At 34.0% G+C, this 15,418-nt stretch overlaps 2 protein-coding genes across 3 annotated transcripts in view; one reads left to right on the plus strand and one right to left on the minus strand.

Moving 5' to 3' along the window:
• Positions 1 to 15,418, minus strand: part of LOC106667040 (acetylcholine receptor subunit alpha-like 1) — a 151,957-nt gene that overhangs the window by 131,895 nt on the left and 4,644 nt on the right. The gene's annotated exons all lie outside the window — the stretch shown is intronic.
• Positions 1 to 15,418, plus strand: part of LOC106667038 (scavenger receptor class B member 1) — an 86,353-nt gene that overhangs the window by 67,451 nt on the left and 3,484 nt on the right. For both annotated transcript variants that reach the window (XM_014394644.2, XM_014394643.2), the window contains 2 exons: positions 14,961 to 15,102; positions 15,186 to 15,392. In XM_014394644.2, the coding sequence (XP_014250130.1) occupies positions 14,961 to 15,102; positions 15,186 to 15,392 (349 nt within the window). The remainder of the gene's footprint in view (positions 1 to 14,960; positions 15,103 to 15,185; positions 15,393 to 15,418) is intronic.

Genomic DNA, 15,418 nt, shown 5'->3' on the forward strand with positions numbered 1-15,418 from the left:
CACCTTAATCGTATCGTATTGTTTTTATAGTAACATTTCCCCATTACCAAAAGAAGAAGAATCTCCAAACATAATGAAATTATCTGCAAATTGATAAGTTGTTTTCGAATTCGCGAACTTTATATGGAATTTAATTAAATTCATTATTTTCGTGGTCCGCTTGACCAATTAATATCTTTCAATTAATTAAGGTTTTTAGTTGAGATAAAAAGTCAGTGTCACGAGCGGGATTCGAACCCACGACCTTCGGCGTCAGGTTAACACGGAGTGCCCAAGGTTTGAATTATGTTAGATTAAATTTAGAAATCGGCTATGTTAGGGTTTAGAAACGGGTTAGGTTAAGTATAATTAAGTTTAGTTATAATTGTGGTCGAGTTAATTTAGGTAGAGTTAGGTTTGGTTAAGTTAGGTGGCATTAGATTTGCTTCGGTAAGGTTAGAGTTAGGGACGGGTTGGTTACATTACTATAATTCTATATTTTTGCGTGAAGCGGAGAAAATATAAAAGTATGAAGCGAGAGTTTTTCGTTTTTCTCTAAACTATATGTTAAAAACTCGATATTTTTAATCCACTATATTTACAATAGATTTTTAGGTACTGCCGTGGCCTTGGTCGAGGTTTTCAGGTCTTCCTTGTTAAGGAAAGGGAGATAGTCAAAAAATTAGGGTGGATGGTAAGCTTGTGAAACCCTTGTTCCGGGTTTGGATGAGACCTTTTACAAGCTGAATATCGAGATCTTTTACAGTGTTTGATTAGAGAAGTAGAAAGTAGATTCATTATGATGTGACATAAGACTGAAACGTTTCTTATTTGGCTGTTGGCCCTTCGTAGTTCAAGTCCGTCAGTCCTGGTGATTGGATTTTAATACTGAATACCGGTTGTAGAGAACAAATAATAATAACAGTTTGTTCTGTTGTGCATAAAATACTTAATGAGAATGCATCTGAAAATTGAAAAATTAATGTCGTAGTGAATATTGAAAAATTAATGTCGTAGTGAATATTAAGAAGCTTTGATGCATCTCCCTTTAGTAATGATTATTCAACAGCCACGCATAGAAAAACTATTATTACATATTTACGTAAAAGCAGCAAGATATTGTATTCTGATTGCCGAATGAAAAATATTGACGTTGCAATTAAATTTTGTTCCGTTTTTCTGCACTGGTAATAGCAATCCATAAACATGTAAACTATAAACAGAAAAAGTATTAAATATATGTTTGACACTAATGTGATATGGAAAGAATTTATTCTAATAATTGTTGGATTCGTGAGGAGCGGTCAAGAATGAGGTAGTTTAGAAAACCACCTTTATCATTTTTGGCCGACGTTTCGACCATATTCAGGTCATCTTCAGGGCATAAAGTGTGGTTCCTGTGGTGATATATTGGTGTTAATATGTTGATACACCAATATGTCACCACAAGAATAGCACCACACTTTATGCCCTGAAGATGGCCCGAATAAAGGTCGAAACGTCGTCAAAAAAATGATAAAGGTGTTTTTCTCAACTACCTCATTCTTGACCGCACTTCATGAATCCAACAATTATTAAACAACCGGTCACTAAAAAGCAAAAAACAACCCATTTATTCTAATAAAAATACGCGGTTTACCCTTTTTTCTTTATTATCAAACAAAATAATTTTACAATTGTTTGTCATCGTTTCGATGACCGAACAGTCAAAAAGCTTAAAACATCTAAACGGGCGTTTGTTATATAAGCAAGAAAGTTTGGAAAGTTGAATAAACATGGCTTTTCGTAATAACAGGTTTCCTCGTTTATTCGTAGCGCCGCCTTTATTCACCGTGCTCTGTAAATTATAAAAGTTCTCACTACGAAAAAAACTATCAAATCTGAGGGTCAAGTTCATTTTTACATAATTGTTCTGGAAAAAAACGTGTGTCAGTTTCACGCACGTCGTATTCCTGGTAGATGCAATTAGTTCATTTGAACAGCCTCTTTGATAGCATGTCTATATTTTTATATCTAGCGCTTTAAATAATGATCTACTGTGCATTGCTTAAGAAAATTAAAAAATTATAGGTGCTATTAGAGATAAGTGTGTTAAAACCGAGAAATTCAGTGTGCAAGAGTGCTATTTCGGAACTAATTACACATCTGAGCGAGCTGTGGCCTACGAATATCTGCTTCTGTCGTAAACGCTTTTAAGGGAAAATTGAATTGTCTCATAAGAAGAACATGATAAAATGAAATTTCATTAAACGTCTTCCAAGAGAGTTTTAAATACATAAGCTAGCAGAGCTAGTATCTTTCGAATTTAAAAAAAATTAATTAATCGTTACTAATCACTAAGAAGTCATCAAGAAGTCAATCACAAAAGTTGTATTCGAAAATATATTAATAATCTTCCTAAATAAGTTATCTCATTAAACAAATGAAATTGCAGGAGGTTCCACTAGGCTATGAATAATTTTTCTGAACGTATCAATATATTTTTCACTTCTATGTGTACTATGTAAAATAACACAATAACACATTTTACAGGATAGGACATGCATGAATAACCTAATCATCTGGAGACTGGTAACCGTTGTACCGGTTTGCTTTATCCTACACTTTCTGGCCTACTTGACTTGCCACACTTTGTTCCTTGTAATGGAAGAGTTCACAAAAAAATGAGAATAGAAGAAATAAGTTTGAATGAGAGAAAAAAAGCATTTCTACAAAAGCCGTTTTAATGGGATAATCTTGAAACATTACAAAAATTGATTATGAGTTAATTCACGAAAGATTTCACAACTTTCCTGAATAGCACATTTAGCATACGTGCACTTACGTTCGTATCTTAATATCACGATAGGTCATTTAACAAGAAAAACGTTTGCGAGTGTAACACAATTGCCTGAGGTGTTCTAAACGGTTTACATTGGTACTTCATTAACTTTTTCAAAATTAGGCCAAGGTTTACATACAACTTTTTTTTCAGTTTTTAATGGAAGTGTTCACAAATAGGTCAGTGAGGAAGAAACGAATTAGAATAAGAAAATGTCAAAAAAAAAAATCTACCACGAGACTTTAAACAAATAATCTAGTAACTCTACGATTTTACGTACATTTGTACTCTAAAAAAATCAATAGTTAATAATCTTACAAGCATTAATTCACAAAATACACTTCTTTTTTGAACATATGAGCTTATTTAGCAACACATTTGGTAATTGGGTCGTATCCAATCAGTTTAGTTTGTCTACCCTTTGCTGTTTTGGGCCCTCAGATGTGCTTAGGTTTATTACCCAACCCTTAAGATGGCGTAAAGCCAAAACGCATCGGACAGACCAACGATAGGCAGACCAATATGATCGGTAACGACCAAATTACAGGTCCATCACCTCGTAGACCACACAGAGAAATCTCTCAATAATACATTTTGCAGGAAATAACGTATGAATATCCTCATCGTCTGGGACCTGCTAAACATCGAGTCGATTTGCTTTTTCGTTACCTAGCTTGGTCTATTTATTAAATGTAAGTTGCATATAATGGAAGGAATGAGTTAGAACAAGAAAGAACGGATAAAACAGTTATTTCTACCCAGGCACTTTTAAACAGATAAAATAGCAGCTCTGTCGTTTTATGTATATCTGGCAATAAAACAATAAATTATTTTATAATCATTCATCACACTTTTACTAGATAACTGAATACGTTAGCACATTTAACATACGTTTCTTACAACGTCCGTCATAGCACATTAACTCAGGATACATGATTTGAGTAAATACTATAACGGTTTAACAGCGTGCTATTTCGTAAATTTTTTAAGGTTAAGCTCAGGTTTACGCTCCAATATTTGTTCCTTACAGGAGGTATTGAAGTGCTTAAAGAAAATAGAAAAGGTTAAATTGGGAATGGAAGGATCAAAATGTTTGCCAAGACAGGACATAAAAGAAAATTATTTCCTACAAGGTGCTTTGAAATTTTTAATCAGTCAACTTTGTCTCTTTACATAAAAGTGTTTTTAAGTAAAAGTTATAAAAAAATAATTCCTGTCATACAGGAAGACTTAACATCCAACTACCCTTTGGGTTTTACTTTTCTTTAGAATTAAAAACCATCCATTAATTGTTGGCAATCAGAGAAAAGAATTCACAAAAACATTAACAAGTGCAACTTGATAGCACAAATAGCAAATTTAACACGATACAAACGTTAGCGTGAATACCGTAGTAAATTTTCTAATTCGGCGTGTTCAACGATCCGTACAATTTTGGTACTTATGTCACAACGGCAAATCGTATTGTCCGATCGTATATCCGAAACATGCCCGTTTATGCACGTTGATTCTGAAAGAAATTATTCTGAAGTAACTATCCATGATTTGACATGATGGTGTCCTATTGACGGCTTTTCACTTCGTTGTATCCAAGTTTCGAAATGTCCGTTATATAAATCTTAACTGGCCCAAGTGGCGATTCACTTTTTATTATGGTCTTCCGTTCATAGTTCGTAGTCGGCGGCTGCTTTATTTAAAATATGCCCACTAACAATTATAAATCTTGTCTGACTGTACGATAATATAACGAATGACAATATTACAAGAATTATAAACACTGTGCTTTTTTTTATACTGCCCAGCCGTCTTAAAAGCGTGCGTATTTTCATGCTCGATATCCTTGGTTTCTTTTTAATAACAGAGAAATCGTGCTCGGTTGTCCATGTTATCACTGTAGCTTTCACCTACACCCACTGGACATGTACGCTCAACGATTTTCGTTCTCGCCTCCCCATTAGTCTGAACTTTTTATCAAATGTTCAATTTAGATAGTTTCCAGACGAATAATCATGTATTTAAAACTAGATTTCGGTGTATTTATTCTATGGTGAGTAATTCGCCAACGAATGAGTAATACGATAAGAAAAGTTATTCGAAATTTTCTGCAAAAAATAGAAAGTCCTGTAAAAAGATATATTTAATGTTTCTCGTAAAAGATTTAAGATTAATTAAGAAGATTAAGAAAAGATTAAAAGTATTTAATATTTTAACCAATCATCCTTGTCATGATGTTAATCATATCATTAAAAATTATTTATATTTTCAAAACTTTATAAAGGATAAAATTTACTTAATTATAAAACCATTGTAATATTTAGATTTCATCTCATACCGATGTTTTAAAATTTAAATAACAATAAATAACATGTAACTACAACTACAATCCTACAATTACATAGTAAAGGTCATCAATTCAAAATTTACTAGCTATATTTTCCTATTAAAAGAAGGCTTTTTCAAAAACCAATTCGGCCGACGTTGGTCGAGAGAAAAACAGGCCAAAGTTATCAGCTAAGTCAAAGTTTATTTCTTGTTTCCCCTCGACTTTCACCTTCCTTTATAATTACGATATCGAGAGCACGTACAATATTCATCTTAAAACGTTCATAACCTTGCATTCCGCTTGAAACTAACACTTTTTAAACTTGAATATAACACTTTTTACGAGGTATAGAATGGTCAAACATGAGAGAGAGAGAGAGAGAGAGAGAGAGAGAGTGCTTTATTTCACCACGCAAAATTAAGACTCTTGGTCTCCTCTGCTACTTAACGTGGATTAGAAATTACAAATTTTATATGTAATTTCAATTTATAATAATAGATATTCATACTAATAAAGCCATTTCACATAATGATTTCACAAATGCATACATCGTGTAGTGTTGGCTTATAAATTATTGATTTATTTTATAAAAAAGTGACAGTACTATGAAGATCTTCACAAGTAGTACAAAAACGTCTTTAAATTTCAAACTCTCTACGCAAAACTTGTGTAAATATTGTGGCGCCCTGGCTTTGAACAAACAGTAAAAGAACGAAGCCAGAAAATAAAACCTTCTGGATTCAACATTAGCCATTCCAGGTTGTGATCAGTTGTCATGTCCTACATCAAGTCATATCCAACTGAGGATTGTCATAGCTCTCTGTAGATTTGTGCCCAACTGTTGTCATGTCAAGAGAACAGTACTCTGAATGGGGAATCACTAGGGATGACACCAACTTCCTCCTCAATTGAAATAGTAAAATATTCTTATGCAACGTTAGTTGGAAAAGGTCTAATGCAATTTCTTTGCCATGGCATTCACTTAACAGTTCAAGGAAAGGGTTTTAATAATTGTAATGCCCAACCACTACAGAAAATCTCCATAAGTAATGTCAGTATCAAGTACTGGTACAGTAGAGAGAGAAAAGAGAAAGATTGAATGAATATGTGAGTGAGAGGGAGGGATAGGGGTGATTGGGAGGGAGAGAGAGTGACTGGCTGAGAGAGTGAGAGAGAAAGAGAGAGTGAAAGTAAGAGACAGGGAGAGAGAGAAAGTGAGTGAGGGAGTAAAAAGAAAATAAAGAGAGAGAGAGAGCGTGTGTTAGTGAGAGAGAGATGACAGAATAGAGAAATTAAGAAGTCAGAAGTGGAGGAAGAATGTATGGTTTGTGTATGTATGTGTTTGTTTGCGAAAGAAAGAGAGTGAGAGGCAGATATATAGAGACAGCGAGAGAGAGATGAGAGAGAGAGAGGGGGAGAGATAGTGGGCGGGCTAGAAGTTTCGAGTGTTACACTAGGTTTAACATGTGTATTTATTTGTCTTCCTTTCAGGAATGACATCAAGCTATATGTCAAGGATTTATTCGCCTTTTTAAATCAAGAGTGTGATCGAATTTTTGTGTGCAAAATGTTAGCATTTATAAAATCAGATCATTCAGTGAAACACTGTTCTATTTAGAAATGAAACAGTTCAAAATGATGTCTTTTAACAAATCTCAAAATTATCAGTACCGATAAATATTTAAAATTTAGATATATCGGGTTGTCCGGAAAATAATGCAGGATTTTAAGTTTTCATTAAAAAAAATCTATATAAAATATTCTGTTTACGTTTACAGGATTACTCATTTGTATGAATGTCANTGATTAAAGAACATTGCTTTAAAGTAACTAGTTTCTTTTTTTTTGTTTAATACCAAAATCCTGCATTATTTTCCGGACAACCCAATATATAGTTTAACCATTTTTTCCATTTTTCCCATTGGCCAACATTACAAAATGGGAAACGATCCTCAGGGCTGTGTTTTTAACGAAAAAGTGGCGTAATTAAACGATTAACGCGATTGCGGGATATCTTTTTTCATTCGAGGTAGGGCGATAAAAAGCACGGACAGTTTGAAAGTTTGATACGACAAGAATTACCACGCACGATTTCCGGTTTTTTTTCCTCGAACATGTGAAATTTTTTCTTATCTCTTGGGAATATTTCGACATAGCAATGCAGGTCAGGGTCGCATCGAACCAATACAGAATCAACACGAGATTTTTCCCTTTAACTAAACTAATGCAAAATACATTTTAACACGTCTTTATAAGACAAAAGAGACAGAAAGGCTGTGGGAAAAGGCAGGACTAATTGGGATCTTGTCGGTTTTAATGGGTACTTAGCAACTAATCAGCCTCAGGATCTTCAATTATCTTTACATAATAGACCTTGTTTCCCATATTTAATTATTTATTATAATAATTATTTATTAATCCCATATTTAAGTAAATTTTATACTTATAAAAATAATCTACTTATTTTCAAATGTTAACCACCTTGTACAGCAATCAATATTTTGATATTTCAACCTATTTTCCTACATCGAAATTTTCCAACATTAATAATATTTTTGGTTGCTTAGGATATTTAAGTTCAACTTTAATTTCATGTTAAATGTGTTATTCTGCTATTGATATAAAACGATTATAAGTGAACGAACTGCCGAGAGCTAAATTTGCTAACGTGTAACAAAAAAGTTAATCTTAGGTTTTGCGATTTATTAACTTCTTATTCTTGTAATTGTTAGGCATTAATCTCAATTTTCTAAATGATAAAAATGGAACTTTTCCGTTAATGTGCCTCCGCCCACTCGCTCACGGTGACAGGGATCGAGACAAAGGTCAGGTCTCTGGGCTTCCGCTCTTATCCTATGATATCTTATGTTTTGAGTCAAGGTGTATGATTATATACCATTGTATTGTTTGTATTGTACTGTAATTGTATGTATACCAGTTGACAAAGAGTTCGGTGTTAAATAAAATGAACTTTCTGGCACTATACGACGCTGTCAAAACCAAGGAATCGACAGTTCGTTTCCTTCAGGAAAAGGGCCTTCTTACACTAGCTGTGAGATGTTCAGGAGGACACCACGCGAGGCTTCATTTGTCAGGATCGCGTGAGAAGTGGAGGTGCTACAAACGTGGGTGCAAGGAAATGGCGTTAAGATGTATCTAACTGGCTCAAGACTGCCATATTCGACCATTGTGCTGATCATATACGCTTGGGCATACGAAATAGTAAGGGTTAAATTTCGTGAAAGAGAGTGAAGTATAAAGCATAACAGGTTCGTTGATTGGTGCAACTACATGCACGAAGTCTGTTCGAACTTTTTTCGTAGACATTCGAGCATTGGTGGCCCAAATTGGACTGTGGAAATTGATGAATCGCCGTTTTCGCGCCGATAAACCAACACCGGGAGAATCTTACCATAGCAGTGATTTTTTGGTGGCATTTGCCGCCAAACAAGAGAACGTTTTTTTATCGCCGGTACGGACAGTTCAGCAGCCACTCTCATCCCCATAATTCGGGATCGGATCGCTGCTGGGTCTGTCAACATTGACAGATCATTGGAAGGCATATGAAACATTGTCCCAGGATTCTAGTTTCCGCCATATGACAGTGAACTCTCTCAATTTTTCCGACCCGACCACCCGTGCACATACTAAGTCCATTGAGAGTGTGTAGGGAAAAGCGAAGAGGAGGAACAAATGGCAGTGGGGTACCAGCCGAAGTTTACTTGCCTCCTATCTATGCGAATTTATATGGTGGCAGTTATTTACGGCAAGAATTATGCATGTTTTCGAAGACATCCTTAGTGGAATAGCTGAATTTTCGCCCCCAGGGACTCAAATGTGATTTCCTTTATTACCAATTTATACTCTTAATTATTATTACACGAATTACCTAAAATAAAATGTTTCAGTATTTATGATTTCCCTTAAAGGAGCCTTTCCATAAGTGACTGGAGAGAGATCTTAGCGGTCGAGTGGGGCGGAGGTACATTAACGGAAAAGATCCATAGAAATATGTAAAAAGTCAGATTTGTTAGATTATCTATTTATAGGAGCCTTGTTGGAGATGGCTTGATGAAATTGGACTTTATCCAGATTTGATAACCTTATTGATCCTTCCTTTCTAAATCTAACTCGTTTCTTCGTTTTCTGATTTCACTTATATGAAGTAATAAAAGAAACGAAACGTAGTAAGTAAAGGTTAAGCCTTTGGTCTACGAAATCAATTTAAAAAATAAATTTTTTAAAAGATAATTTCTACTGAACATGTATATTTCATCAAACATTAATTTCGACCTCTTGGACTTATTTTTCCTTTAAAATATTTTCTACTTCAGGTTTTCACCTATTGTAATGTTTCGATACGTGTTCACCTGAAGAAGTGGGCCGTTGTGCGGAAGAGGTGGCAGGTCTTAGGAAACAATATGGTGGGTGGAGTAAAAGCTCATTTCAAATAAGTTCGCCTCCTACGAGTGCAACGTGACAATTTCGCTGGCACATAAACTATATTGACAAAATACTCTATACCTTTTATACCCATACCCTTTGGTTAATTTGAACCCTTGAAGATGTAAACGAACAGCACATCTTTATTCTTCTCTTTTATATAGAGTTCTCAATTTTATAATTTAATCTGGGACTTTTCAATACAGAATATCCAATTTCAATATAATTTTATTATTTTAATTTATTATCTACTCTTTTTTTTTGTATTTTTTTAACTACTTCAGATTCGATTTTAATCGAACTTAGTCAGCAAGTTGAAAAATACTTATCATCTTGATACTGACTCGTTTTACTTGGCAGTCGACCTTCCATCGACTCTGATCACTCAGGATGGGGGTGATTTTTTCTTTTTTGACTTATCAAGGCTGTTTGTTCTTTTGAAAATTATTTTAATTTTTATTCTGAGGCGATATGAAGTTAGCGTTGTTTCTATACAATATCAGTATTGTTTATTTAAGGATTTCTATTTTACGCGTTCACAAGCAAAAATTTATGTACAGCAATCAGATAACAGTCTGGCCATATTTTCATTCTTTTTATAATCTTAACGTGAATTCCATTTTAAGGAATGTAATACAGTCCTCCGTGTCGAATCCTCATATGGAGTTTACCTCTTTCCGATTTGGAAAAATATTTTGAAAATTTGGGTTGTGGATTGACGGTTGTGAAAAGAGCTCGGAGAAAGTTGTTGCGCAATGGCTGAGCTCTGCCTTCTTCCAACGCCAGCCGATGTTGAACACTGGCACCTGAAGACAGGCGAAAGTCGCTCGTTTTCTGCGGATATTTTTCGATTTGTACGGTTCCATATTTCTTGGAGCTTCTGTTTACGGAATGGTTTTTGCTGATTTTGGCAGTACTCTTTATTGTCAGCGTTTGTATACACTTTCAATTCAATAGCCAAAAACTATATGAAAAGTTCTTTTATATTTAAAAGTTAAAACTATTATGTAATTTATACACGATAAAACCCAATTTAAGCCCTATCAAAGGCTAAGTCCCGGTGTGCGATCGTACTTCAGTTTAAATCGCAACATGCTGCATAGTTCCAGCCTTGCCTTGAACACAACAAATTCACAAAAAAAGTCTATTTCAAAACTTAAGTTAAGAAACATGCCCCGATTTTAATAGCGTTACGAAACTTCGAAGCCAATCAAATCTATGAATGTTGCGCGCTTGGGATTTTTTCGCGTTCCGATCAGACCGCTTTGACTTAACCCGCATTAAAACGGTCCAAGATAACTGGACTTCTAGATTCTTCTGTTCCTGTGCAACTATATCTTCATTAATGAAGGCACAAATAATTCTCATGAAAAACAAAAAATTTCTTAATGTAAACAACTTTTGCTGACGATTATCATGATTGGCTGAATTGTTTAACCAAAATAATAGATAATTTTTTTATTTTCAGCATGGTTACTGTATTGTTTTACTTTGAGGGGAGGGAGGCGAAATAAAAAATCAATTTGATCTATTTCTATTGGGTTGTCCGGAAAATAATGCAGGATTTTGGTATTAAACAAAAAAAAAGAAACTAGTTACTTTAAAGCAATGTTCTTTAATCAAAATAATTTCCCATACNGAGTAATCCTGTAAACGTAAACAGAATATTTTATATAGATTTTTTTTAATGAAAACTTAAAATCCTGCATTATTTTCCGGACAACCCGATAGTAAAGCGAAACTGTTGCTGTACATAAAATGCATCTTAATTAATTACACTTTTTATATGTCTTGGTTGAGATGAAAGAGCTAGAGTTACGAGCTCGTGAAACTAGCTTATTTAACTCAACCAAGACCATAGATAAAAAGTGTAATTAATTCAAATACTTTTATGGTCAATTATGACTACTAAATTCATATGTGGATTATTAAATACATCTTAGAAGCAAGAAGGAAAAGTGAGCGAGAAGGAGAGAAAAAAAGAATATAGAAAAAAGAGAGAGAGAGAGAGAGAGAGAGAGAGAGAGAGAGAGAGAGAGAGAGAGAGAGAGAGAAAGAGAAAGAGAGAGAGAGAGAGAAAGAGAGAGAGAGAGAAAGAAAGAATAAGAGGAGGAAGTGAGATAGAGTGAGTAAGAAGGAGCGGAGTGCCACGTCATGTGTGTGTGAGGAGTAAGCAAGGATTTCAAAAACCCCTGAAACAATCCATAGGACCACATTTCCCCCTAACTACTAAGAATTCCTTAGAAGTCGAGATGAGATCACCAAAATGTAAATCAGTCAGTCGATCGTCCAGACGGTTTTTAAGAGGAAGGAAGTACAGAACGGAATAATCGTATCAGGAAGGAGGAAAGAATGTAGTATGATTCGTATGTCTCAGGTTCGTTTTCCTGGAAGAGTTGAGTCTTTGGAATTTGCTTATTCGGCTCCCTGAAGGCAAACGGCACGTCATGATTTTCAATGAAATGCCATGATCATTCTGATTATGAATGCGCGTTTTGATTCTCATGTTTTGGTGCAAATCAAAGCTGGTAATTTTATCGACTGTCAACAACAGTTTTATTGTTTTACGTGTTTCATTAGTGAAAATGCTTTCATTTTGATGAAAGCAGTGAAAAACCTTTGTTTTAATTCTTCTTTTCATTTTACTTTCTTATTAATGCATATTTTTTGTTTTGTTTTTTTTATCCTAAGGTATGGTACCAATTAATATAATTGAAGATAGTTGGGAGGAAGAAATTTCTAATTTTGATTCGTAATTAACCCAATTTTGAAATAAATATAAATGAATATATAATATATATATAAATAAATATATTAAATTAATTTGTAGCTTTTTCAAAATAGGTTTTGTACTAAAAAAAAAGTGCGTCGATTTATTCATATTCAGTAATATGTCTAATTAAAAGTTGTTGTTGGATGTTTTCGTGGTTTTCGCCAGCTTCAGGGGTATAAGCAGGCAGAAGGAACAGAATCCTATTTATGCCAACTTAACCTCGCCCTTCTCAAAATTCCACCATTCAAGGCTGACAGATAAAAGCTAAGACTATATATCATTTTTGTGCTTTGCATCCATCTCCTTGCTTATAATCCTGACCTTCTTAGAATAATGAAGTTCTTTCTTTTGTTGCATGTTTCGTTTTTTTAATTGATAGGGCATTACAGAATTTCACTTAAATACAAATATAACTAATGTATAATTAATTTACGTATTTTTTATATTGTTGTTGATAAGAATTAGAAGAATAGAGGTGTGTCATGCCTTTGCTCCATACACAGAGCGTGTAGGCATGCCGCTGGATCTAAGAAGTGTGTGTCTCAAACACGGTTTTTAGGGGAATTATTTTATTGTATATAGCCTTCAAAATATGTGTTTTGTTTGAGTGAGTGTATTTATTAGAGTGAATGTGGAGGGGCTGATGGTGGAATAGCAACCCTATCGCCCCTCGAGCTGTGTACGTGACTTGGGTCAATGGCGGAATATTTATAAAAGTACCCCATCGACCCCAATCTAGATAAGTTTATTATAAGGAATAGGTAGATGGAGGAATATGGAGTACTCCATCTTCCGAACAGTATGAGTGCGATCAATGTATATAGGTATGAATGTATTTATTGGTGTGATTGTGTATCTGTGCTGAAATGACCAAGCTGTCAGATGCCCCTGTCAAAAAAAAAAAAAAAAAAAAAAAAAAATTAATATTTCTTGGTCTGCATTTTGGTATAAATCATAAAACTCAACCGAAATAAACAAATTCAGGACCTAAACAAACTGTATAACTGAATCAAATTTTGTATTTAAACAACCATTCTCACTTATATTAGTTGATAATGTTTTGGTGTGTGTTTTTAAATATTTTGTTTTTGTTTGTTTCATAACTATTGTTGACAAGATCATTAGAAGTAAAGATTAGGTCATGAGGTGAATTAAATTCCACAGAAAAATGAAAATGTAATACCTACATTTATATAATATTTATTATATTGAAATAATAAATGGAAATTGCTTTATTGCATTAAAAATTCAAAATAAGTCCATTTTATATCACCTACATTTTTGTGAGATTTTCCTTGAGGTTTGTGCAATGATGAATCAGTGAAAAAGATGGGTAAATAGACGATAGGGAGACCAAAATGATCAGAACCTACGTAACTATAATATCAATATTATTAATCATTTTATAATTCTATAATTTATAATTTTTTATAATTCTTCTATTAATCATTCTATAAGCTTTATTAAATTCTTGAATAGTTTATTAAATTTATTACATAGAGCTAATAAAGTAGTTATTACTTTACAAATAATTGGAAAACTTAAACAGTGTTACTGAATATTCTGTGTTTATGCCAAAAACGTCATTAAAATACATTCATTGATAATATTTAATATATGTTTTAAATTGCCATAATTATCCTTGTGTGTGACTGATATGAAGAGAAAGGTTGCTTCATGAGTCCAACACAATTGAATGGTTCCTGTTCTTGGCTCCATGTAGCGAGCGAGTAGGAATGCCACCCAATATGATAATTCTCTGGCAGAACTGGATAAGTCCAAAAACACAACTTTTCAGGACTGTGATGGTTGATCATTGGCACAAATTCATTTTTTAGTAACTTTTTACCCTTTTCCTTACTGACTTTATCAATTATACACAATCTGTCAGGCCGAAAGCCACTGGTATATGCACTTATCTCTTGCCAAAATCTTACTTACCCAGTTTTGCTCCGAGGGTACAAAATTTAATTAAGCTCTATTCTAATTTTTGGTGAAAAAAGGCCTGTTTGTTGTATATAGATAACTGGTTTTCTATTTGTTTTTGTCCATATTTAGAATGAATGTATTTAGAGGGCTTCTGATGGGTCTAAAGACTCCATAAGTCCTCAGTTAGATTAGTTAGATATAGATAGTATGTGTAAAGAGTGATGAAGGAAAAATGAGTATGTACCACCCTAATTGAGCGAGTAAATACGATAGATTGCTGCATGCATTGGGGTCTGAAATGATCTAGCTATTGACAACTCTGGAGCCTCATTTGATGATGAGATGGATAAGAATGAGGTGACAACTAAAACCTCCAAGGTAGATGAGATAGGAGTCACTTCATAAGTTTGATTCTGGACATGTGTGTATATATGTAAAATATGTATGCAGAACTGATCTTATATAAAACAGTAATCCGTAATGGCCATATTTAAACATTTAACAGCTTAGGCAAGATTTGTAAAATCTGATTCAAACCTCATTCATTATCCGATGTTTTTGATTGTTCCAAACAAGTTCCAAACCTTAGAAATCTGTAGAATACATTCATTTTTTTAATAATTTAACGGAAATGAATTTAGTTTCTTTTTCAAAATATTTTCTAATTGACACTTCTCATTTTCAAATTGCAGGCAACGCTGGGAAAAGGTGAATCTGACGTTCAATGAAAACGGAACTGTGACATTCCAGCAGCAAAAAATCTACCGCTTCGACCCAGATCAGTCAGTTGGAGATGAAAATGATATGGTCGTCGTTCCCAACATACCTATGCTTGTAAGTGCAATTTGTTTTGTCACTTTTTATTTTTGCATTGTCATTAGTGTTATTAACCTTAAAATTTTTCTATTGCTGTTCAGAGTGCTACATCTCAGAGTAAGCATGCGGCTAGATTCTTGAGGCTCGCCATGGCTTCAATTATGGACATACTCAAAATCCAGCCGTTTGTAGAGGTGTCTGTAAGCGAGTTACTTTGGGGGTACGAAGACCCTCTATTGAAGTTGGCGAAAGATGTCGTACCTAAAGAGCAGAAACTTCCGTACGAAGAGTTCGGGCTCATGTATGGCGTAAGTAGGGGGAAAAAATCCCAATG

The sequence above is a fragment of the Cimex lectularius genome, unplaced genomic scaffold, assembly GCF_000648675.2.
Source record: "Cimex lectularius strain Harlan isolate CLEC.00 unplaced genomic scaffold, Clec_2.1 scaffold181, whole genome shotgun sequence".
NCBI lineage: Eukaryota > Metazoa > Arthropoda > Insecta > Hemiptera > Cimicidae > Cimex > Cimex lectularius.